General features: G+C 36.8%; 2 protein-coding genes and 1 non-coding gene across 3 annotated transcripts in view; 1 reads left to right on the top strand and 2 right to left on the bottom strand.

Moving 5' to 3' along the window:
* Positions 1 to 1,001: 1,001 nt before the first annotated feature.
* RRAGA (Ras related GTP binding A) lies at positions 1,002 to 2,648 on the top strand. Its single transcript, XM_090275817.1, has one exon. The coding sequence runs from the start codon at positions 1,262 to 1,264 to the stop codon at positions 2,201 to 2,203; it is 942 nt and encodes a 313-aa protein (XP_090131943.1). The 5' UTR covers positions 1,002 to 1,261; the 3' UTR covers positions 2,204 to 2,648.
* A 4,436-nt stretch (positions 2,649 to 7,084) lies between these two features.
* Positions 7,085 to 22,888, bottom strand: part of HAUS6 (HAUS augmin like complex subunit 6) — a 48,691-nt gene continuing 32,887 nt past the window's right edge. The window contains exons 13-18 of the mRNA XM_090274074.1: positions 20,353 to 20,434; positions 15,382 to 15,448; positions 14,874 to 15,059; positions 12,751 to 12,886; positions 9,609 to 10,652; positions 7,085 to 7,768 (exon numbers count right to left, since the gene is read on the bottom strand). Of these exons, the coding sequence (XP_090130200.1) occupies positions 7,707 to 7,768; positions 9,609 to 10,652; positions 12,751 to 12,886; positions 14,874 to 15,059; positions 15,382 to 15,448; positions 20,353 to 20,434 (1,577 nt within the window). The 3' untranslated portion in view covers positions 7,085 to 7,706. The remainder of the gene's footprint in view (positions 7,769 to 9,608; positions 10,653 to 12,750; positions 12,887 to 14,873; positions 15,060 to 15,381; positions 15,449 to 20,352; positions 20,435 to 22,888) is intronic.
* On the bottom strand, positions 15,548 to 15,678 carry LOC150012930 (small Cajal body-specific RNA 8). The gene has a single exon (XR_016510978.1).

The raw sequence follows: 22,888 nt of genomic DNA, 5'->3' as shown, positions 1-22,888 counted from the left end.
GCATCCACACAGTAATGTTTCTCTCCCTCTCTTTCTCCTTTCCCCTCTCTCTAAAAATAAAATTAATTAATTAATTAATTTTTAAAAAAAAAGAAAAAGAAAGCATAAGGAAAAATCTCCTTGACATTGGGAAACGTTTTTCTGGGTATGACACCAAAAGTACAAGCAACAAAATCAAAAATAAACAAGTGGGACTACATCAACCTAAAAAGCTTCTCACAGTAAGATATACTACCTTAAAGATATACTATTTATATTATAAAATAAAATTGTATTTCATCATTTAATAGATGTGTAACTTGTCAATGTGGCTTAACCCCCCTATAAGCTTCTATTTACTCACTTTAAAATTGGGTTATTTATGTATAGGGTCATTGTTAGGATTGAGCTAATGCACGGGTTGCATATTGTAGTTCCCTCAAGTTTTGGAATGCTGATTTATAAATTCTGAAGTCTGAAATTACGGAGAAAGCAGGTGTGAGAAAGGAACTTCCAAGTGAGAAAAGCACTAACTGGGAGTCAGCATATTGCCCAGCAGGAATTTACTACCATGAAGTATGGTAGCCCTGGGCCCATCACTTAACCTCTCGAAGTCGCACTTTCCTCATTTGTACAGTTGTCATTTGCCCTGCGCTGGTACTCAGTAAGCCAGGGAATCTGGGTAGGCCTGCCTGGGCTGAAAAATAGTTCTTCCTCAGCTTCACCTATCTCCCGCCCTGGCCTAGAGCACCCAAGCACAGCGCGCTCTTAAAGCCGGTTGTCGTGTTTCGGCCGCCAGATGGCAGCATTCTCCCAAGCGACCACACAAGTACAGCTCTGCAACCCTAAACCCAGCTTTGAAATAAAATAACACAACACCAGAATCCCGGGCACCCCTTCCATTTTTCTCGTTCGGGTTACCCCTGCTCAGTTTCATTAAAAAGAATCTTTATCAAGTTCGTGAGGCAGTGACGGCCGAGTGCGTGGGTTCTCGCGAGATCGCCGCCGGAAGTGGGTGGCAGCGAGGCTGCAGCGACTCACCTCACCGGAAGGCGAGCGGTGCTCCGGAGCTGTTGCAACGGTTTGCCCCAGAGCTCTCTCCTCTGAGGCAGAGCTCAGCCAGCCGCGGCCTTGCCAGCCTTGAACTCACACTTTTGGCTTCCCCGATTGCACAGCTGCGCGGCCCCATCTGCGGAGGCCCAACAACGCCCGGCCCCTCCCTCCCTCCGCGCTGCAGTTAGGCCGCGCCCTAAGGCCCAGTCCGCGGCAGCTCCGGCGGGTGATGCCAAATACAGCCATGAAGAAAAAGGTGCTGTTGATGGGGAAGAGCGGGTCGGGAAAGACCAGCATGAGGTCGATTATCTTTGCAAATTATATTGCTCGCGACACCCGGCGCCTGGGTGCCACCATTGATGTGGAGCACTCCCACGTCCGATTTCTGGGCAACCTGGTGCTGAATCTGTGGGACTGTGGCGGTCAGGACACCTTCATGGAAAATTACTTCACCAGCCAGCGAGACAACATCTTCCGTAATGTCGAGGTGCTGATTTACGTGTTTGACGTGGAGAGCCGCGAACTGGAAAAGGACATGCATTATTACCAGTCGTGTCTGGAGGCCATTCTCCAGAACTCTCCTGATGCCAAAATCTTCTGCCTGGTGCACAAAATGGATCTGGTTCAGGAGGATCAGCGTGACCTGATTTTTAAAGAGCGAGAGGAAGACCTGAGGCGTTTGTCTCGCCCACTGGAGTGCGCTTGTTTTCGAACATCCATTTGGGATGAAACCCTCTACAAAGCCTGGTCCAGTATTGTCTATCAGCTGATTCCCAACGTCCAACAGCTGGAAATGAACCTAAGGAATTTTGCCCAAATTATTGAGGCCGATGAAGTTCTGCTGTTCGAGAGAGCTACGTTCTTGGTCATTTCCCATTACCAATGCAAAGAGCAGCGCGACGTCCACCGATTTGAGAAGATCAGCAACATCATTAAGCAGTTCAAGCTGAGCTGCAGTAAATTGGCCGCTTCTTTCCAGAGCATGGAAGTTAGGAATTCTAACTTCGCTGCTTTCATCGACATCTTCACATCAAACACGTACGTGATGGTGGTTATGTCGGATCCGTCGATCCCGTCTGCAGCTACTCTGATCAACATTCGCAATGCCAGGAAACACTTTGAGAAGCTGGAGAGAGTGGATGGGCCCAAGCACAGCCTCCTTATGCGTTGAATATTGCCAAATGCTCTTTCTGAAAATGCTGAATTGCCTTTTCCAACCCCCTACCCCCGCATCCTTTTAGTATTCATTATTGTCGTGTGCTTAAAAGTGGGCTTTGAAATGTGTGCTGCTTACTATTTCATCCCTTTCTTCCCTACTTCCCTTTCTTTAAACCTTGGACGCTATTTACTCAGCTATCCAGTAGAGCTTCAAGATGGCCTTTCTGAAAAGTTGGTGTGGTGTAACACTAAAGTAGGTGGTGTGTGTGTGTGAGTTATGTGTGTTCTGATTACCTGGTTATAATAGATATACACATCAAAGCCTTTACAATATCTTCCTGTATTCCTTACAAGATTGCAAAGATGGAATGTTACTATTTTATCAGCAAGGTATTAAAATGCATTTATAAATTCTTGGCTTCAATGATGAATAAACATTTGCTGTTAGCAATTTAAAATATGGTCTTATTTTAAATTATTTGAAGGTGGTTAGTAAGTACCTATAAAGATTATGACTGCCCACAAGTGTTGCTTAATTGGTAAATGTGATTATGTGATCTTAACTCCCCGCTCCTTAGGGATGTTTCATAGTAGCTGTAACAGAGGGGTTATGTGTATTCGCTCTGGAGCTAGACTGACCACCTGAGCTAAGTTAGTATTCTAGTCCCTTCATTTACTAGCTCTGTGAACTGGGCAAAGTAAATTTCACCAATTTTTTTTTCTCACATATATGAATGTGGATAAGAATAACACTACAAAATAGGATTGTTAAAAGGATTCAATTAAAACATGGAAATAATTTAGAATGGTGCCTGGCACATATTTGGTACTATATGTCAGCTTAGCCCTTACTAAATGCCAGGTGTTCTTAAATACTTGATGTGCATTTTCTTATTAATCCTCACAACCTGTGAGGTAAATTAAATTCCTTTATCTCTTAATAAATGAGGACATTGGTATCACCTAATACAGCTGAACATAGGCAATATGATTTCAGGTCCTTTCCTATTACATCACACTACTTCACTAACAAAGTCAATCATAAAAATCCTAGGTTTTTTTAGGTGTACATTATTATTTATAAAATTCTCCTAATTTTACAGATGGAGGAAACTGAAGACCAGGAAGTTAAATGACCTCTCAATAGTGTTTCACTCACTTTGGGCAAGATCACTTTCCCATTTGTATTTGTCTGGAAATTGGATAGTATTGAATTAGATTCTTAGATTAACTACTTTGGAGGAAGGATTCTAAGATTCCTAATTTGGATTGGCAATGTGGTATAGTGAAATCAGAAAAAAACTAAAATGTCCCTTTCCAGCTGCCTTAAAGATTGCTTTTAAATGCAATCTATGTATTTTAGAGCCAAGAAACCGCTGAACAACTCCTCTCACCTTTTATAAATGAGACATTAGCTCTACACAGATTAAATATAATCAATAAACTTTAGAATTTCCAAGACTTCATAAAATTAACATTTTTAAACCCTTTATAGCAACAGTTATGGATGACAAGGTCCCTAACCTTGAAGAACAAGAAGTTAACCAACTATGTTATTAAATTCAACTAATTGGAACCTTTGGCAAGAAGTATAGACTCCAGTGAAAAAACTCCAAAGGTACAGCTTTCTTCCTTTTTTTATTTAGAAGATTTTAGTTATGTACTTTGGCGGGGGGGGGGGGGGAGGGGGGGCATCAGTGTGAGATGGAGATCAGTTGCCTCTTTGCCTCTTGCATGGGCCCAATTGGGAAACCGGCCTGCAACCCACACATTGTACCCTGACGGGGAATCGAACTCAGGACCTTTTGGTTCACATGCCAGCACTCAATCCACTGAGCCACACCAGCTAGGTCCAGATGTCCTTTTTAAAATACGACATTTTGTGACTCTAGTAATTAAAATGGCAGTAACAAAATACTCTATCTGAATCACTGAATCTCACCAATTTCTGTTTTTCAAGTTACTGATATAACTATATATGTGATCATTTTATGATTTGCAGGGCATGGTTCTTTTTGATATACAGAAAATTCCAGAGCCAGCTGGTATAATTTTGAATGTTTATTCAAGACTAGAGTATGTAGAATCTATTTACAAGTAGTCCCATAGAGGACAAATATTTAAATTTAGGGATGTAGTCTTGACAATCACAGTGCATAAAGAGAAAGAGCAACTATGTATCTGCAACTTAATGTGAAAGAGAATTTTACTTTAGTAAATACTCTCCTTACATTGAGGAAAATGTCCTTTAACATTTTATTTTCTTTAACCTTCATATACTCAGAATAGGAAAAATATAAGGTTTCCTTTTATATAGGCCTCGAATTCCTATTTTTTTCTTTAGATAAAATTGACTTAATAGATCATAGTTAAGAAACACATGGTAAAGAATGGTCTCAAAATATTTTTGTTTTTAGTTAACCCCAAATGTTTTTTTCACCTCAAATATTCTTATAACATTTTCCATTACATGTGATAATTCTTTTTAATTTCTTTTTTACTGACTTTTAGAGAAGGAGAGGGAGACAGAGAAACATCGATTTGTGTTCCACTTACTTATGGCTGATTCTTGTATGTGCACTGACTGGGGATCGAACCCACAACCTTAGCTATCACAAAACACTAACCAACTGAGCTACCTGGCCAGGGCCATGCCTGTCCTCTTTAAACGCTTAAAATAATTAAGGCATTCTGGCATTATCTGAAGTCTCAAGTTGATATAGTAGCCAGTTTACACTTTGACGGATGGCGAATAAAACAAGGTACATTCTTTGTAATCTATGAATGCAATGAGAGAAAGTAATTTTATGACAATAAAGTAGCCCTCCTTACCATTAATTCCATCACAGAAGAGGCCAAAAAAATAAAAAATTCCAATACTTAAATATTTGCCTTGGAGTATATGTATACACACACAGCCACGAAAAAATATGATAAAATAAATAAAAGAAAAATACTAAGTAAAATTAAGATTAAACCATAGATTTCAGAGAAGGTTTAGGCCCATGGACATAGGGAGATTAAGACTTCAAGGTGGAAATGAGATTTGTTCTGAGCCCTAAAGGACAGCTATAATTGTGATAAGCTGGGATACCAATGTAAAGTATTGCCACTTCAGAATTGTGAATTAAGATTTCAAAAGACCCATGCTCACCAAAGCATTCAGTAAAAAATGGAGATCATAGTGGAGGGTGCGGGAAGAGGATCTACATGGGGACTTAATATGCTTTTATATTTGAACTCTATTCTGGAATTAGCAATGAAATTAATGGGAGTAAATGGTCCGAGCAGACACTTAAAAGGAAGCTGCAGACAAATTTGGATAGGGAAGACTAAACAGTGAGTCATTATCAAAATGGTTTAGGAGAAAGTGGTGAATTTGAGATATTTTTGTTTGTACTACTGGCACTCAAAGGACAGGAAACTGCCAAAAACTCTCAGCCTATCAAAGGTATGACTCACCTAACAAGGATGTGGTTTTTGTAAATTATGTCCAAACACATTTTGATCTTTTGAGACTATCATACTTAATTGGTTAACTTTTGAACGTCCTTATCAGATAGTTGACAATCATAAGTAGTGTATATGCACTAGTGCACCTGCTTTTTAAGGTACCACAGGGCTAAATGTGAATATTCCCTAGCAGTGGTTCTTAAGCTTTTCATTGAGTCTGGAAGCATATTTGAAATGCAGATTCCTAATCTCCATTTCAGACCCATAGAATCTATATATTTTAGGATGTACCCCAGGTGATTCCTTGAATCCACCTTAACAATTCACTTAAGCTCCCCAGCTTCAGATCATCTGTAAAATAGGTACAATAATCACGGTCTTAATTAAATAAAACTATACATATTAAGTAACTAGAAATGGCTCTGGCACTTGGTAGATGCTAATGATGGCCTACCTACTCCCTAATATGTGTATTTTGGATTTATATATACTGAGTTTTAGTTTCCCAGTATACCTGCAGAGTCCCTTATTTGTTGTATTAACTAGTAAAGGAATAAAGTACCTTAGGAGAAGCTTTTCCTTTCCTTTTCCACTGCAAATATGTGCTATTTTTTCTACTGGCTTTCTCACAAGACTGGCCTTGTGAGAACACTAGGATCGAACAAACAACCTAGAAATAGCCCAAAATGAGTGACTAAAGAAAACTAGTAAGCCCATCCAATTTCAGAACTCTCCCCTTCCCTTTTCTCCTTGCCTTGCCAGTTTCCTGGCAAGTGTACAAGGTTTCCATAGTTAAGACATGGGGCAAGACAGAGGGCACTGTTGGTGCTATCACCTTCCAGTGTGTGCTCATTTCTCCTGGTTCATAGAGGGCCATGGCATGTACTCATCTGGATGCTAGAGACAAGCTCTTTCCTTGACCAGAGGCAATGAATGAGTGAAAAAGGATTCTGTACAAGAGGCCCTCTCCTGCAGCCATGTCCTACTGTCCTGGCCTTTTAGTTACTTCTAGGGGTTCTTGTAGTTTATTAAGCAAGAAAAATAAGGTCAAATCCTAGCTTCACCACTGACTTAGCTGTGTGACATTAAACAAGTTATTTAACCCCAAAAGACGTTTTCTCAAGTTATTTTGATGCTATTCTGTAGGCTGTGGGGAACTGGTGGGTTTTTTGAGGAAGAAGGTGAAATAATCAAAATTAGTTCCTTTCCCACATAACAGTGCCCTCCCCCCAAAAACAACACCACACATATATTTTTCATTTACATTCTTTTGTTAAAATATAAAACTAGGGTTAAGTTAAATTCTCAACGTCTAAATCAGATTAAATATAAATCTGCTATACAACCCATTGAATGGATTTAGTTTGATAATGTTTCTTAAAAGTGTCTAGTCATCTTCTTCCATCTTTTTTCTTTTTACTAAATTCAATCTGCCCCAGTCTTCACTTATCACATGCACTTTATTCCATCAAACATCATTTTTCAGAATCAACCTACCTGAATAATCCACCATAACCTGCTTAGTGCTTTCCAAACTAACTTTGTCCTTTTGACTACACATTTCAAGACACTATTTTTCTCACCTTTTTTTTTTTTTTTTTTGCTCAATACCAGAATGTTCCATTAAGGAACAATAAAAGTTGTATATTTCCCTAAAATGAAAGATCAGTGTATTCAATGGCTATTATGTTAACCACTTGATAAAAATACATCAAAAACTACTCATCCTTATGTTAATTAACTGAAATTATAACAATAAATTAAACAACTACTTTGCCATTTTCTTAATGCTTACAAGATTATTCAAGAAATCAACATGGCTTCACATAACTTGATGTTTACATTCCAAATACTTCACATTTCAACCCCACATCCATACAAAGGTAAAATACAAACATACTCTCCTTACCTAAAAACATTAGAAGAGGCTAAAAGGAATTATTTAAGACATTTTAGACTTGAAAAAAGCTACACTTCCAATGTGTATTTAAATTACGTCAGTTTTTAAATCAACTTTCTTCAACTGAAATGTGCTTCATAGTTAAATTAACTGGGCTACTGCTTCATCTCTTCAAGCCAGACGGAGATTCTTTTGGATCAAGGCTCTTATTCAAGATTTCTTCTTCTGCAAAATTGATTTTAAAAAATAAAAAATAAGCAAATATTACACAAAAATATCAAAGAGGACAGATTCCAAGTAACAAATTTCAGTCTTAAGTATAAAGTTCACATACAGATTATTTAACTCTGATAAAATTACCATTATTCTCACGAAGGTATCTCCAAAGGGAGGACCAAAATTATCTTCTGGAGGACAGGCCCCCCTGTAGTAAAGGCTTCCCCCACTAGGTGAGTGTTCTAGGAACCCATCTGTATCAATGTACCAGTTGGCATTGTGAGAGGCTGCATTCGGCTTCAGTGAATTTTTTTTTGAAGTGTCTCAACGCATGTGCCCATTTCATGATAAGTGATTTACAACCACACCTGCCCGCACAGCACTGAATATTCAGTAGTTTCTGACCAAAAACAGCATGACCCCCATGCCCCAACCCTACCTATTCACCCAATCTCACCCCGAGCCACCTTTTTTTTCTCACTGCATGAAGAAAGTCCCCAAAGGGAAACATTTTGCCAATGTGGAAGAGGTCAAACAAAAAAAACAGCAGATGTACTAAAAGGCGTCAAAACAGATGAGTTCAAAAGCTATTTTGAGCAGTGGAAAAAACGTCTCAGTAGGTGTGTTGCATCAAATGGAGAGTACTTGGAAGGTGATTGAAGTTTAAACATGTAAGAATAAATAAACAATTTTTTATAAATACATTCTGGGTTTTAGGGGTCCCCAAAGACTATCAATGTATCCCTCTTAGAACACATTTCAATATAACAGTGTTTAATTATCATGGGCAAATCAGAGTGACATATAATGAATATCACCATATCTATATCTGTTCTAACATCTTTTAAGAGTAGTTTTTTTTAACTATGATGAAAAATTTCAAATATATATAAAAGTGAAGAGAACTATGATTAACCCAATGTATCCACATCCACCATCCAACTTTAATAATTCAATAATTACTTAATACTATTAATGGGTTAAACTGTCCCCCAAACAGATATGTTGAAGTTTTAATCCCAGCACCTCAGAACATGGCCTTGTTGGAAATAGGGTCATTGCAGATATGATCAGTTAAGGTGAGGTCATTCTAGATTAAAGGTGGGCCCTTAATCTACATGACTGGCACCCTCATAAGAAAATGCATAGACACACAGGGGAGAACGCATGTGAAGATGGAGGCAGGAGAGTATACAGTTGTGCTGCCACAAGGCAAAGAATACCTGGGGCTACCAGAGCTAGAAGAGGCAAGAAGGATCTTTCTCTGGTGGCTTCAGAGGAAACATGTTTCTTACCAACACCTTGATGCTGGCTTCTAGCCTCCAGAATTTACTGTTTGCAGAGACAATAAATTTCTGTTTTAAGCCACCCAGTTTGTGATACTCTGTTATGGCACCCTAGGAAACTAATGCACTCACCTAACTTTTTTTTATCACCCCATCACCCCACCCCACCAAATTTATTTCAAAGCAAATCACAAATATTATATTATTACAAAAGTGATATTTAACCCAGTGTTTCTCAATTTTTTGAGAACCATCTTCACTACCCAAGAAGATTTTGATAAAATTTACTTTCACTGGTTTGTATTACAAAAGCAATAGGTTTTAGGTTTTGGGTTTGTTTTCCAACCCTGTCCCATAGCAATTGTAAACTACATACATATCACTAGAGATTCTGAAAGTACCCATAATGGTGATGGTTACAATCTTCTTATCCTAGCTGAAAGAATAAGAAGCATATTTTGTCACATTAACAAATATCATGTAGCACTCATTGTGTACTATTTTAATGAAAAGTTGACAGAAAACTTCAACAAGTTAACATGCACGGGTCTATTTAGTCTTACCTTTTAAATTAGGTAGGAGTTCTCCTAATGGTATTGTGGTACTCGATCTTTGTTCCACTGGAGAAAATTTAATTAGTGGTGAAAGAGACCGTTTCCTTTCACCAAGGGACATGTGTAAAGATGGTTTTGTATAGTCAGTGTGCACATCTTGAGTGTCCAGAAACTTAAGCATATCATCTGTTTGCACATTTTGAGGAGTAGGGCTCAATTCTGCTTTGTCTCTTTCAAGTGATTCAGAATTAGAGAGGTAAGTTTCTTCTCTTTTCTTGACAAGAGATTTTTTCAGAGCTTCATATCTACTGTAAATACCCTGTAGTCTGGAGTCTGATTTTGGAGTAGTCTGTCTTTCTTCCACATCTTTTGGGAAAATACTGCTGTGCATTGGACTAATTGGGTCCTGTTTAAAATTGTCCTCTGTACTACTGGAGCTATTAAGACTTAAGTGACCAACTTCTTCTGGAAGAGTTTCATATAATATGCTAACGTCAGTATCCTTAAAACTGCTGGAACTAATTCCACTTGATATTTGAAAAGAGTTCCATAACATACTTTTATGCATAGAAGGTTCTTTGTAAGAAGCTTGAGAGTAGTCTGATATTTTAATAAACTCACCACCTTCATTTCTACCTATCTCATCTCTCCTATTGCTTACAGCAGGGGACAATGTCTCTGTTTGGCAAGTTTCTAGAAGCTTGTTCTGTAAAGCCTCACACTCCAAATCTTGCTTGCAAAAGATTTTCTTATTCAACACATCTGACTGATATTGTGTTGCTGGTTCACCTATGTGACTGGTCACCACATGTTTCTGGGGCACACACTTGAGGCAATCTGAAACAACTTTTTCTTCAGGCAAATGAGTGTGGCTATAATCAGATACAGAGGTTGTTGAGAAACTGCTGGCCATGCAAAATTCTCTTTGATTTTGCAACACAGGTAAGGATTCTGGCAATTCTTCTTTATGTTCACTATCCACCTGAATTGGTTCTATACTTCTGTTATCTTCCATTTGAACAGCTTTTCTCCATGAGCTCTTAATATCACTGACTAATTAAATAAAGAAGAAAAATACAATTCACTAATATTTCCAAACACAGCATGCAATTAAGCATTTCATTTCTAATGCTCAAAATAAAGCTACTCAGTTTATGTTCAAGAGATATGATGGCCCTTGCTGGTGTGGCTCAGTGGACTGGAACACTGGTCTGCAAACCAAAGCGTTGCTGGTTTGATTCCCAATCAGGGCACAAGCCTGGGTTGCCAGCCAGATCCCCAGTTGGGGGCGCATGAGAGGCAACCACACATTGATGTTTCTCTCCGTTTTTCTCCCTTCCTTCCCCTCTCTCTAAAAATAAATAAATATATAAAATATTTTTTAAAAATAGATATGATGAATAGATGATAAGTTCCACAACATACCAAAGCCCAACAAGATCAAAGAACTCTATCTCCAACTGATTACACATAAATATTGGATTGGCCAAAAAGTTCGTTTAGGTTTCTCAGTATGATGGCACTGGTAGTGCTTCGTTGTCTTTAACTTCATTCAAAACAATTTTGTTAGATTGTATTGTAACAACTGTCAAAGCAGCATGCATGTAAAAAAAAACTTACGAAAACTGGCAAATTTTTATGTAGCCATTTCAATATTAAAAATGGAAGAAAATACACATTTTCGGCATACTATGCTTTATCATTTCAAGAAAGGTGAAAACGCAACTGAAATGCAAAAAAAGATTTGTGCAGTGTATGGAGAAGGTGCTGTAACTGAATGTGTCAACAGTGGTTTGAGAAGTTTCTTGATACTACTCACATTTTGGCCAAATAACTCTTTGCTGTGAGGCTGTCTTTATGTATTGGAAGATGTTTTGCAGCACCCCTGGCTTCTGCCCACTAGAAGCCAATGACAGGGGATAGCCAACATACTCAAAACAAACAAATCAATAGTTATTGGTGAAAATCAAAACTGTATCTTTTATTTTATGGAATTAACTAAACAGACTTTGGCCAATCCAGTAACAAAGCTGTTGCTGAAATGTGCATATACTTTCACACAGCACATACAAATTGCATGTATTAAAGAGAGATTTTGGTCCTGGCTGGTGTGGCTCAGTGGGTTGGGCATCGTCCCACAAACCGAAAGGTCCCCAGTTTGATTCCCAGTCAGGCACATGCCTAGCTAGGTTGCAGGCCCAATTCCTGGGTAGAGGCATGCAAGAAGGCCACTAATCAATGTTTCTCTCATGTGTCGATGTTCCTCTCCCTCTCTACCTCTCTTCTCTCTCTAAAAAAGTTAATAAATAAAATCTATTTTAAAAAAAGATATTTTGGGCAGGGTTTAAGCAAGCTTTTTCTGTAAAGGACTAGATAGTAATATTTTAGGCTTTGCAGACCATCCAGTCTGTGGCAACTATTTAACTCTGCCATTGTAGCATGAAAGCAACCATAAACAGTATGTCAACAAATGAGCAAGGTTGAGTTCAATACAACTTTATTTATAAAAACACACAGGGTAGGCCAGATTTGGTTCATAGGCTGTAGTTTGCCATCCACCATCAGGTTGTGGCTAGGTTCAACCTGAATTAAATCCATTCAAATTTGAATATGTCATTTCTAGCAGCAAAACAGAAATTATATTTAATCACTCAACCAGAATGATGTGCCTATGTAAGGACAGTATCAGAACTCTACCTGCACAAATTATAGGTTACAAAAAAAAAGTATTGGGCATTATGAGGGGGTTAGAAAATATCTCTGAACACAGTTTTGGCTTCTGCTCATGGTTGGTGACTGGGATATCACAGCCTCAATACTCTATAATTGATCACAGACCAGATGTAGAGGCAGAGGATATTTTTTAAGTGATCAACTAAAATATTTTCCAGGAAAAAGCCAAGACAAATAAACAATCGTACAGTATCAGAGCAAAATAATACTGCTGAAGAGGGCTGTCATGTAAGTGACAGTGCCCGCATGTAATATTTCAATAAAAGTCCCTTATATCCAAACAAATAAAGAGCCAGTGCCACTAAACTTAAAGATATAGAGTTTTAAAGCAAGCATTCAGAAAATTTGTCAGACTATGGTTCTAATAATAGTAATGTCTAAAAAAGAAAATAAGTGATAGAAAGCATTATTAACTTACTCAAGTTTTCTGGAGTTCGGGGAATTTGATTCCTTGTTAAAAATGGGTTAGAAACCAGAGACTCGATTAGTTCCTCTAATTTTACTTCTTTTTCCATAGAGGGCTGTGGTGAATCAGATAAAACTGTCCTTGCAACCTAAAACACGAAAGAAAAAGTAAAGCAAAAATTACCCCAAAATTAAGCCCATTGGAAGAATGCAACAAAAGCCCTGATAATAACAGAAAAGCACATCACAGTCAGTAGCCCTTCCCACTGCAGATGGCCCAAAAGTAAGTTCAACAGTGTAGCTCTCAGATACTTACAGACTGGGCACAATCCTATAAGGTGAAATCAACCACAAAACTGTTTCCTTCCTTATCTTAAATGCAAAGCAGAGAAAAGATAAGAATCTTTATACTTAGGAAGATCTGGAGATAGTTCTGACTACACAGTGGCCTAAAACTAAACTATCTGCTACACCAGTGAGCTTGACAACTCTATATCTGCTAAAATGACTAGTTTTAAAGCAAGCATATTCTTAAATATAAACCATCTGCACAGTAACACTTCTATTAATAAACAGAATACATTCTGAAAACATATTTCTTTGCCAGAAACCTCATTATCAAATATGAATTAGTGAACAAGGCATAGATACACTAAAATAGAGAAAACAACTTACACAATACGAAAATAGCACTCTATATTAAAGTGAATAAAACCAGAAAAAATATGCAAATTAAATAATCTACCCCTTGAAATCTCTAAAAAAATAAATTTACAACAACCATAATCAAACAGATTTGGATTTACCCTACCCCATGAAAACAGGGCTTTCTGGAATTCAAATACTAAATATTCCTTGTCACAAACACTATTAAATAAGATTCATTTCACTTTATTTTCAGAACTTTTTGAGATTTTAGGACTCTCCTCTTCCATCCCATCCCATTCCACTACTACTATAAATTCTTTTAACTAGAAAATGTACCTTTCCTGCCATATCAAGAAAGAAAAAAACAGGCCATCCTTTCTTTAGTGTAATCAACTAACAAAGAACACAATCAAACTTTAGAGGTTTAAAGATATTTAGAGCCCTCTCCAGTGTGGCTCAGTGGATTGAGTATGGCCTGCAAAATGAAAGATCGCAAGTTTGATTCCCAGTCAAGGCACATGCCTGGGTTGCAGACCACGTCCCCAGTTGGGGGTGTGCAAGAGGCACCCAATTGATGTATCTCTCCCACATTGATGTTTCTTTCCCTCTTTTTCCCCTCTTCCCTTCTAAAAGTAAATAAAATCTTTAAAAATATTTAGAGACCATAAAATTGCCCCAACCTCTTCATGTTACAAACAAGAAAAATGTCTGACATCCAGCTCCCTTATTTGAACAATATTTATTTACTTTGATCAGAACTGAGATAAAGGAAGGAACTCCAATACCTAAAGCAAGATATACTTAACCAAATTTTTCTTTCAGTCTCTTAGGAATAGAGTAGCTAAGGCACATTGTAGGAAACTGTAATAAAAATAGTACTAGAGAGGGCTTGAGCATTTAATTTGTGTAAACTGAGTTCTATAATAGTACTGAGCAGTAGTAGTATAGTAGGTGGTCACTTGTCAATAAAAAGTAGAACACCATTAGGAAAACCTTGATCAAAAACAATGATGCATTATTTTTTAAATACTTAGAAAGCAGGACAAAAACCTTCATTCAGTGACAATATAATACTGCAATCTTTATTCCAATATTCAAAAGAAGAGGATGCTCAGCTAAGCAACATACAACATTCATGGAGTATTTTAATAAGAGTATAATAATTCATACATTTACCTAATAACTGAGATATAATGGTTAGCTTCAAAAATATCAGACATGTATTATTTTTATACTCTTGGATATTTATAGGATGGGACATGAGTTCTAAACCATGGATATAATCTTAACTGAATAAGTTTATATTTCTGCTGAAATATTTCTACTTTTGGGGAGAACCATTTTTGCTTTAACCATGATTTTTATTATCTGTGACCTCCTTTACCAAATTTCCCCCAGTAAATCAATAATTAACTGTACTTCAATTATAATCACAAAACGATAGAGGAAATAATAGCTATTTCAGTATACTTATAATCTTTTTCTAACCTCTTCTGCCAGATGATCTTGTTCTTTTTGGAATGGGTCAATTTTTTTAACTGGCAGAGGCCCTCCAAATGCACTATTCTGTGTATTCTTTGCAATATATGATGACGGAATGTCTTTCCCCACATACTCTGGTGCTATTTTAGAAATTGGTTCATTTTTCTCTCTAGATGCTCCCATCTTCATGTCCTAAAGAAAACAGACATATAATGTTAAAACCTTAATAAGCATGCCTTTCATTAGAAGTTCTTAAGTTATCATGATCTATAAAAGTTTATTAACATTATTGTGAAATTATATGTTCAGTGGTACAATTAAATAATTCCAGCATTCCCATTTAGAAGCAACAGGGAATGTGCAAATAGAAATAGTACATTAAATGCAAATACTGGGAAATGTGAAAATAAAAATTTAATTTAATTCAATTTAATTGGAGTATCAACAAAAATAAGTAATATTTTATCACTAATTAGTATGATCAGAATTAATTAAAAATTGTTTTTAAATGTACCTTTTCAAATATTGTAACATTGTTTCTATCTGATGATGGAACTGGCTGCAACAGGACAGAAACAGGGCTAAAAGGAAGAAAGGTAACAAATTCAAGTTTAGAGTAGGAATCAATCCCATTCACCTTATGTATCTGAATAATCTTTAAAAACAAAAAACAAAAAAAAAACTGTCTGCCCCGTATCTGTCCATTACGATTTCACTCAATTCGTCCCGGTCATCAAAAGGCAGTTTATTCTAGGGAGGTACAGTGACAATTAGACCAGTACTCCAGCCCAATTTGTGTATCAGCCTCCCAAATTATGAATGTGTGTCTTACCTGCTATACATTTTAAGTCAACAGCACTTTACAAGGGCTAAATGACTAGATGAACACTCAAAAACTTGAGTACAGGATAACAACAAATTGAAATTTCAATTAACTAGTAGAATAGCATTATTACAATGTCCTCAGTCTTCAGATCACAGAAGTTCATTGTAGCAGAGACGTTAAGATTCTCTTGATAGTTCATGTCTAAAATCAGTATCTCCTATGCTGAATTTTACTCTATAGCAAATAATTACACTTACAATAGTCATAAGGTTATTCCATTTTGGTCTGCTGCATTCTATACATAGTATTCTTTAATCTCTTAGATTCTCTTACTCCCTTAAATAAACAAAAACTTATACATCTTTTCATTATAATTATAAAATAAGTTATTAAATTTCTAAAGCCTTCAAAGCAATGATAACTGAAACCATTTATCTTTATTTTGAAAAAATTTCAATTAAATCATGGACTGGGTCCACTTGTGGCCAAAAGCTTTTATATTCCAGGTTAAATGAAAGGCAGGATTACCAGAGACCACTTTGCAACATCAACCACGTCACTGCTTTACTTTCTGTTCTTAGCCAGAATTATAAAATTAATAACTTTGCAAATATTTTATAAAATAGAAAATATGCTTTTTTAAAACTTTTTCAAATATGACCTTCTTGGAATTATCTACCTTCTAAACAATTCAAAATCACTGAAATTGCTCAGGCTTCAGCTTCACCTCAGCAGGATATAATCTAGATACCAAAGGCAAAAAATTAACTATCTACTGCCATTTTATCTTAATTTAAAAAAAAAAACTCAACATTAAAATGATCAAAAGCCCTGTGAAGCAGAGCCAGCAATCTATGCACCAAGGTTGCTAAGATGCCATCACAAGAGGGTGAGCTCCTTGAAGACAAAGACTATGTCATTACAAAGGATATTGCCCAGAGCTAACATAGTACCTGGTACTTGGAAGTGCAATATATATTTGTAGCTAAATGGCAGACTGACTCATCACCAATGAATAAATGTCACTTGAGGATGAGGTTCTACAGATGCCATCAAATTTTTCTATTTCAATCATTTTTGCAGAGCCTCATAATAGAGAAAAACTGAAATATACTCTGTATCTTCTCTCTCATTTCTGAATTGACAACATGGAATTAACACTAATATCTCAATCTAAAACAACTTTAAAGCAGTCCTGGTTCAGTACTTACTCTCTAGCTACTTGCCATGGCAAAACTGAGGCCCATGAAATCATAGCACCATAACAGATCAAAAGAAAGTATGTTGATCCCTTTGTGGGAACTTATCTTTAAGGAAAGAGCACTTCCAAAAGAAAAAAAGAAAAGAAAAAAAAAAACACGGTGACATGCTATTTATAGTAGTGAAAATTTTGAGAGAACATAAATCTAAAAACAAATAGTGTTACAAAGCCATTATGTTAAGTAAACATACATATGTGCTAAAAAACATGCATTTATATGTTTAGAAATTTTATATTTTTAGAATATAAGACTATATGCATGCTTTGATTAGAACTAAATTTACAATTGTAAAGAAAGCCTAATAAAAGAACTTGAGGAAATAATCTGACAAGTGATTTCTTAGAAATTTTAGCTATTAGGTTTTCATTTTCATTTGCTGTTATTGTTACAATATATCTACAATTGACAGAAACTATAAATAGAATTATAAAAAGAGAAAGCTATATTGGAATTCATAGAATTCAAGTGTTTTCTTTTTATCCTCGCCCGAGAACAGTTTTCTATTGATTTTATGAAAGAGAAAGGAAGAGGGAGAGAGAGAAAGAAACACCAATGGGAGAAACATCAATCGACTGCCTCCCTCCCTCTGATGCATGCCCCAACTGGGGATGGAACCTGCAACCTTTGGTCCTGTGGGACAATGCTCCAAACTACTGAGCCACACCACCCAGGGCATGGAATTCAATTTCTGAGACTAAGGATGTTTAATTGACAGGCATGCATGATCATACTGACCTCTTTGAAAAACAGTAAAGAAGAAACTGTTAGAGGTTAAAGGTCTAAAAATAACTGCATTACCACCACTAGAAATATTACGAAACCTTCCCTTCCAGAAACCAATGCAAAGAAAGTTAGTGTCCACAGTGTACAAGAAAGGCATCATCAATCACTGAATTCTGGTTTTAAGTATGGTGAAGCCTCCATCAAATCACTCTGACCAAAACCCACCATGAGATTTATGGAGAACACTACTTATGATTTAATACCTGTGGATGACAACTCCAATGCAAAAGGGCTAAATAACACACTTCCTCTAAAAACGATTCATTTTAGGTTTTTAATTGAACAGTTGTGTTGATCATATCCACATATGAATTTCCTAGTTAATTACATTGATACTGATGTAGATGATGCCAATAAAATATTTAGTATAATAGCTGAACAACATGCATAAAAAGGTATTACTTTAAGTACAGTCTACCCACATTACACATTACTAATGAAATGTTTTATTACAAAATATCATTTACAGTAAAGAATTCTAAGGAACCAGTTTATTTCCACACCCCAATAACAATATTGTCTTCTATTAAGCAGTAATATTCTTTTATATCACATTAAGCATTTATCCCTCATCATCAAAAGACTTCCTCTACCTCCTCTCAAAATCCCAGCCTATAATTAAAGTATCTAAAGATAACTAAAAGATCCAGGAGCTTGGAAGAGGACAAATGTGGAAATCAAAATATATTTAATACAACTCTTATAGAATTATGATAGTACATCTTAGTACAAAATTCTACTTTGAGAAAGAATCTTGAGGTTCAATGGAGTTCATAAATAAAATCTGATTTATAACTAATCAACTAACTCCATCAATCATTAGTCCAGCAAGAGACTTTAATCAAAATATTTAGTTTGCTCTCTCATGGGAAGATAAATCAAAAACATAATTAAAATTGGGAAGCACCAACTACTCCCCTCTAGCATGCTTTAAGAACAATTGCAATAAGGGGGTAAACTGCACAAGCCCAAAAGTTTACTACTTCAATAAAAGGTCTTTACAGAGGATTTCATAACATTTCTTTATGTACTCAAAAAATCACCATCCCATCCAAATCTAAGAATAAAAACACAATTCTTCCACAAGTAGTCCTAACCTCCTGTGAACCAGAATGTTACTGCATAAGAAATTACCAACAGATCAATGTCACACACAGTAGTTTCCCCACCTTATCCTCAAGGGATGCAAAAACCCCCAGTGGATGCCTCAAACTACAGATAGACCCAAACCCTATAAACAGTATTTTTTTTTATACACAAGTATATTATATGCATACCTTTTCACATAAAGGAAGCACGGGACAGCTTCCGCATATTGCCAGTACCACTACTCCTGCACTTTGGAGCCATTACTAAGTAAAATAAGGGTCATCTGAATACAAGAACTGTGACACCAGGACAGTTGATCTGATAACCAAGATAGCTACTAATGGCTGAGCAGCATATACAGCATGGATACACTGGATGAAGGGACAATTCATGATCCAGGCAAGAGAGAGCAAGACAATCCAAGATTTCATCCCACTACTCAAAATGGCACACAATTTAAAACTATGAATTATTTATTTCTCGAATTTTCCATTTAATATTTTTGGAACATGAGTGACTGCAGGTAACTGAAACCGCCAATAAGGGGGGACTACTGTATAAGTGTGATCCTTGGTGTTTCAACTTATTAAGACTATATAATAAAGAGGGCCTCAATTCATTTGAGATTTAGAATTTCCTTTTAAAATTTCCCTAATAGTTGTTTCCATATTGTGTCTCATTTACAGGGCAATTTGGACTGAAAGACACCTATTTAGGGCAAAGGGTAACCAGAAAATAAAAAAGAAATATGTTTAGCATATCTGTATTTGATTGCTACCTAATAATGCTTGATTTCAATAAAAAACAAATATATTCCCCAAGTGATTACATACATTTAGCTTAAAGGTTTTTGTGTATATAATCTGGCATCAGTTTAAGAGTGAAATGGGATAATAAAGAAAATAAGAATACTCCCGAAGGAAGTTACAACAAATTAAGTAGATTCTGTTTTTCCATATGTCAATTCTAGGATTTGATTGAATCAGAAGCCTTTCTTCTTTTTTAAAGAATGGAGCTCTTTTTATCAAATAACATATAAACCCAAAACATTTAATACAGATAAAAGAGCAGGCTGCTCAGGTTGAAGGAGGAAAGGTTGGACTGCCATCGGGCTAAGTTAGATTCAATCCACAGTACCAGAGAACTGCAGAATACAGACTGAAAACTACCAAAGGTCCCTACTCCCGATTTAGTCAATAGCTATAAGAGGTTTCAAAGAAGTTTACAGACACAAAAAGACAAAAATTCCAAAACTTGCATTAGATAACTTCCATGTTTTTTTCTTCAAAAATTAATACCTCCCATGAATCCCAACATTTTGATATAGAAAAGAAAAAATAAATGCTTATGTATCAGAAACGTTGACTCTTTCCTGAAAATGTAGATGTGCAGTGGAAAAATACTATCTGATTAAGAGAAGAAAACTATGGTCTATCCCACAGTAGAGAAGCTTGAAAACTGGCTAAAAATGGGATGAAAAATAATAAAGTGAAAAAAATCAATATGAAAATCAATTTTGTTTTACCTGTTGGCTAAATCATATACAGTTTCCAACACATCATTGGCTATTCTGTTATCATTTTCCTGGTTATGCTGCTTAGGTGAATCTAAAAAAAACAGAAAAGTTAATTACTCTTTAATTATGTTTTTATATTCTAATATTCAGGGATCTCTTGAAATTCTACAACTTCTAAACAGAAGGAAAAAAATAAAAATAATACAAACACTAATAGAAAAGGATAATTACTCAATCGTTAAGTATAAATTGATAGGACAGTAATAGAGACTATTACACATAGACTTTCTAAAAAGAATGATAGAGGACTTCTGGTCAAGATGGAGGCATAGGTAGACACACTTCACCTCCTCGAGCAACCACAGGAAGAATTACAACTAACCTCAAAACAAAAAACACACAGAACTGCCAGGAAATCGAACTCTATGAAAGTCCAACAACCAAGAATTTAAAGAAGCCACATTCATCTAGATGGGTAGGATGAGTGGAGAGCCGGTATCAGGGTAAAGAGGACATAGTGTGGCACGAATAGGCAGCAGCGGCTGCAGTGGAATGGGCAGTCCCACATTCACATGTTGTAGATAATAATCAGGAGGGATACCTTGGCAGCAAGGGATCCCCGCCCCAGGCTAGACACCACAGCCCAGGATTCCAATGCCTGGAAGATAAAGCCTCATCACTTCTGGCTATAAAAACCAGTGGTGGTTGAGGCAGCAGAAGAAACTACCAGTTTCTCAGGAGAGTCCATTTAAAGGGCCCACATGGACTCAGAACATGTGCAAAACCACCCACTCTGGGAATCACCACCAGAGCAACAGCTGGACGGGTGCCAGTCACATACGGGAAGTGGGTGAGTGACTGGAAATGGGGTAAGTGCTGGGCAAACCTCCAGAAGCCAGACAGCAGCATTGTCACCTCTCTGACCCCTCCCCCTACAGAGCCACAAAGTGGTAAAGGGGGTTCCCCCGCCCTGGCTAATACCTAAGGCTCCACACAACACAACTTAACAGGTGTGCTAAGATAGGGAGTCAAAGCAGCTCTACCTAATACACAGAAACAAACACAGGGAGGCTGCCAATTGAGGAAACAAAGAAATATGGCCCAAATGAAAGAACAGAACAAAACCCCAGAAAAAGAACTAAATGATACGGAGATTGCCAACCTATCAGATGCAGAGTTCAAAATACTGGTGATCAGGATGCTCAGAGAACTCACTGAGTATGGCAAAAATATAGGGAAGAAATGAAGGTTACACTAAGTAAAATAAAGAAAAATCCACAGGGAACCAACAGTGAAGGGAAGAAAGCCAAGAGTCAAATAAACGATTTGGAACAGGAGGAAGAAATAAACATTCAACCAGAATAAAAATAAGGAACAAGAATTCAAAAAACGATGACAGGATAAGAAAACTCTGGGACATCTCCAAAAGTGCCAACATCTGAATCATAGGGGTGCCAGAAGTAGAAGAGGACGAGCAAAAAATTCAAAACCTATTTGAAAAACTAATGAAAGAAAACCTCCCAAATTTGGCAAAGGAAATAGACATACTGGTCCAGGAAGCACAGAGTCTCAAACAAATTGAATCTAAACAGAACCACAACAAGACACATCATAATTAAAAGGCCAAAGGTTAAAGATAAAGAGAATCTTAAAAGCAAAAGAGAAAAGCAGAGTGTTACCTACAAAGGAGTTCCCATAAAACTACCAATTTAGCCCTGGCTGGTGTGGCTCAGTGGATTGAGCACTAGGATACGAACCAAAAAGTTGCCAGTACAATTCCCAGTCAGGGCACATGCCTGGGTTGCAGACCAGTTCGCCTGTTGGGGGCACACAAAGGCAACCACACATTAATGTTCCTCTCCCTTCTCCCTCCCTTCCCCTCTCTCTAAAAATAAATAAATCTTAAAAAAAAAATAAAAACAAAGACTATCATGATTTCTCAAAGGAACTTTGCAGGCAAGACGGGACTGGAAAGAAGTATACAATGTGATGAAAAGCAAGGACCTACAACCAAGACTACTCTATCCAGCAAAGCTACCATTTAGAATGGAAGGGCAGATAAAGTGCTTCCCAGACAAGGTAAAGCTAATGGAGTTCATCATCACCAACCCATTATTACATGAAATGTTACAGGGACATATTTAACAAAAAGAAGAAACACAATTATGAACATTAAAATGACAACAAACTCACAACTGGATCTAAAAACTAAGCAAACAACCAGAAAAGGAACAGAATCATAGGCATGGGGATCATTTGGGATCATTTGGACAGTTTTCACCCGGGAGGGGGAAGGGGAAGAATGGAGTAAATGGTGCAGGGATTAAAAAGCATAATTAGTAGGTAAAAAATAGACAGGGACATGTTAAGAATAGTATCAGAAAGGGAAAAGCCAAAGAACTTACATGCACAACCCATGGACATGACCTAAAGCAGGGGATTGCTGGAGGGAAGAGGGTACTAGGTGGAGGGTGGCAAAGTGGTAAAACTTGGGACAACTGTAATAGCATAATCAATAAAAAAAATTTTAAGTGCTACCAAAAAA

The sequence above is a fragment of the Furipterus horrens genome, unplaced genomic scaffold, assembly GCF_987537825.1.
Source record: "Furipterus horrens unplaced genomic scaffold, mFurHor1.1.pri manual_scaffold_4, whole genome shotgun sequence".
NCBI lineage: Eukaryota > Metazoa > Chordata > Mammalia > Chiroptera > Furipteridae > Furipterus > Furipterus horrens.
This window is presented reverse-complemented; position numbering and strand designations above follow the sequence as displayed.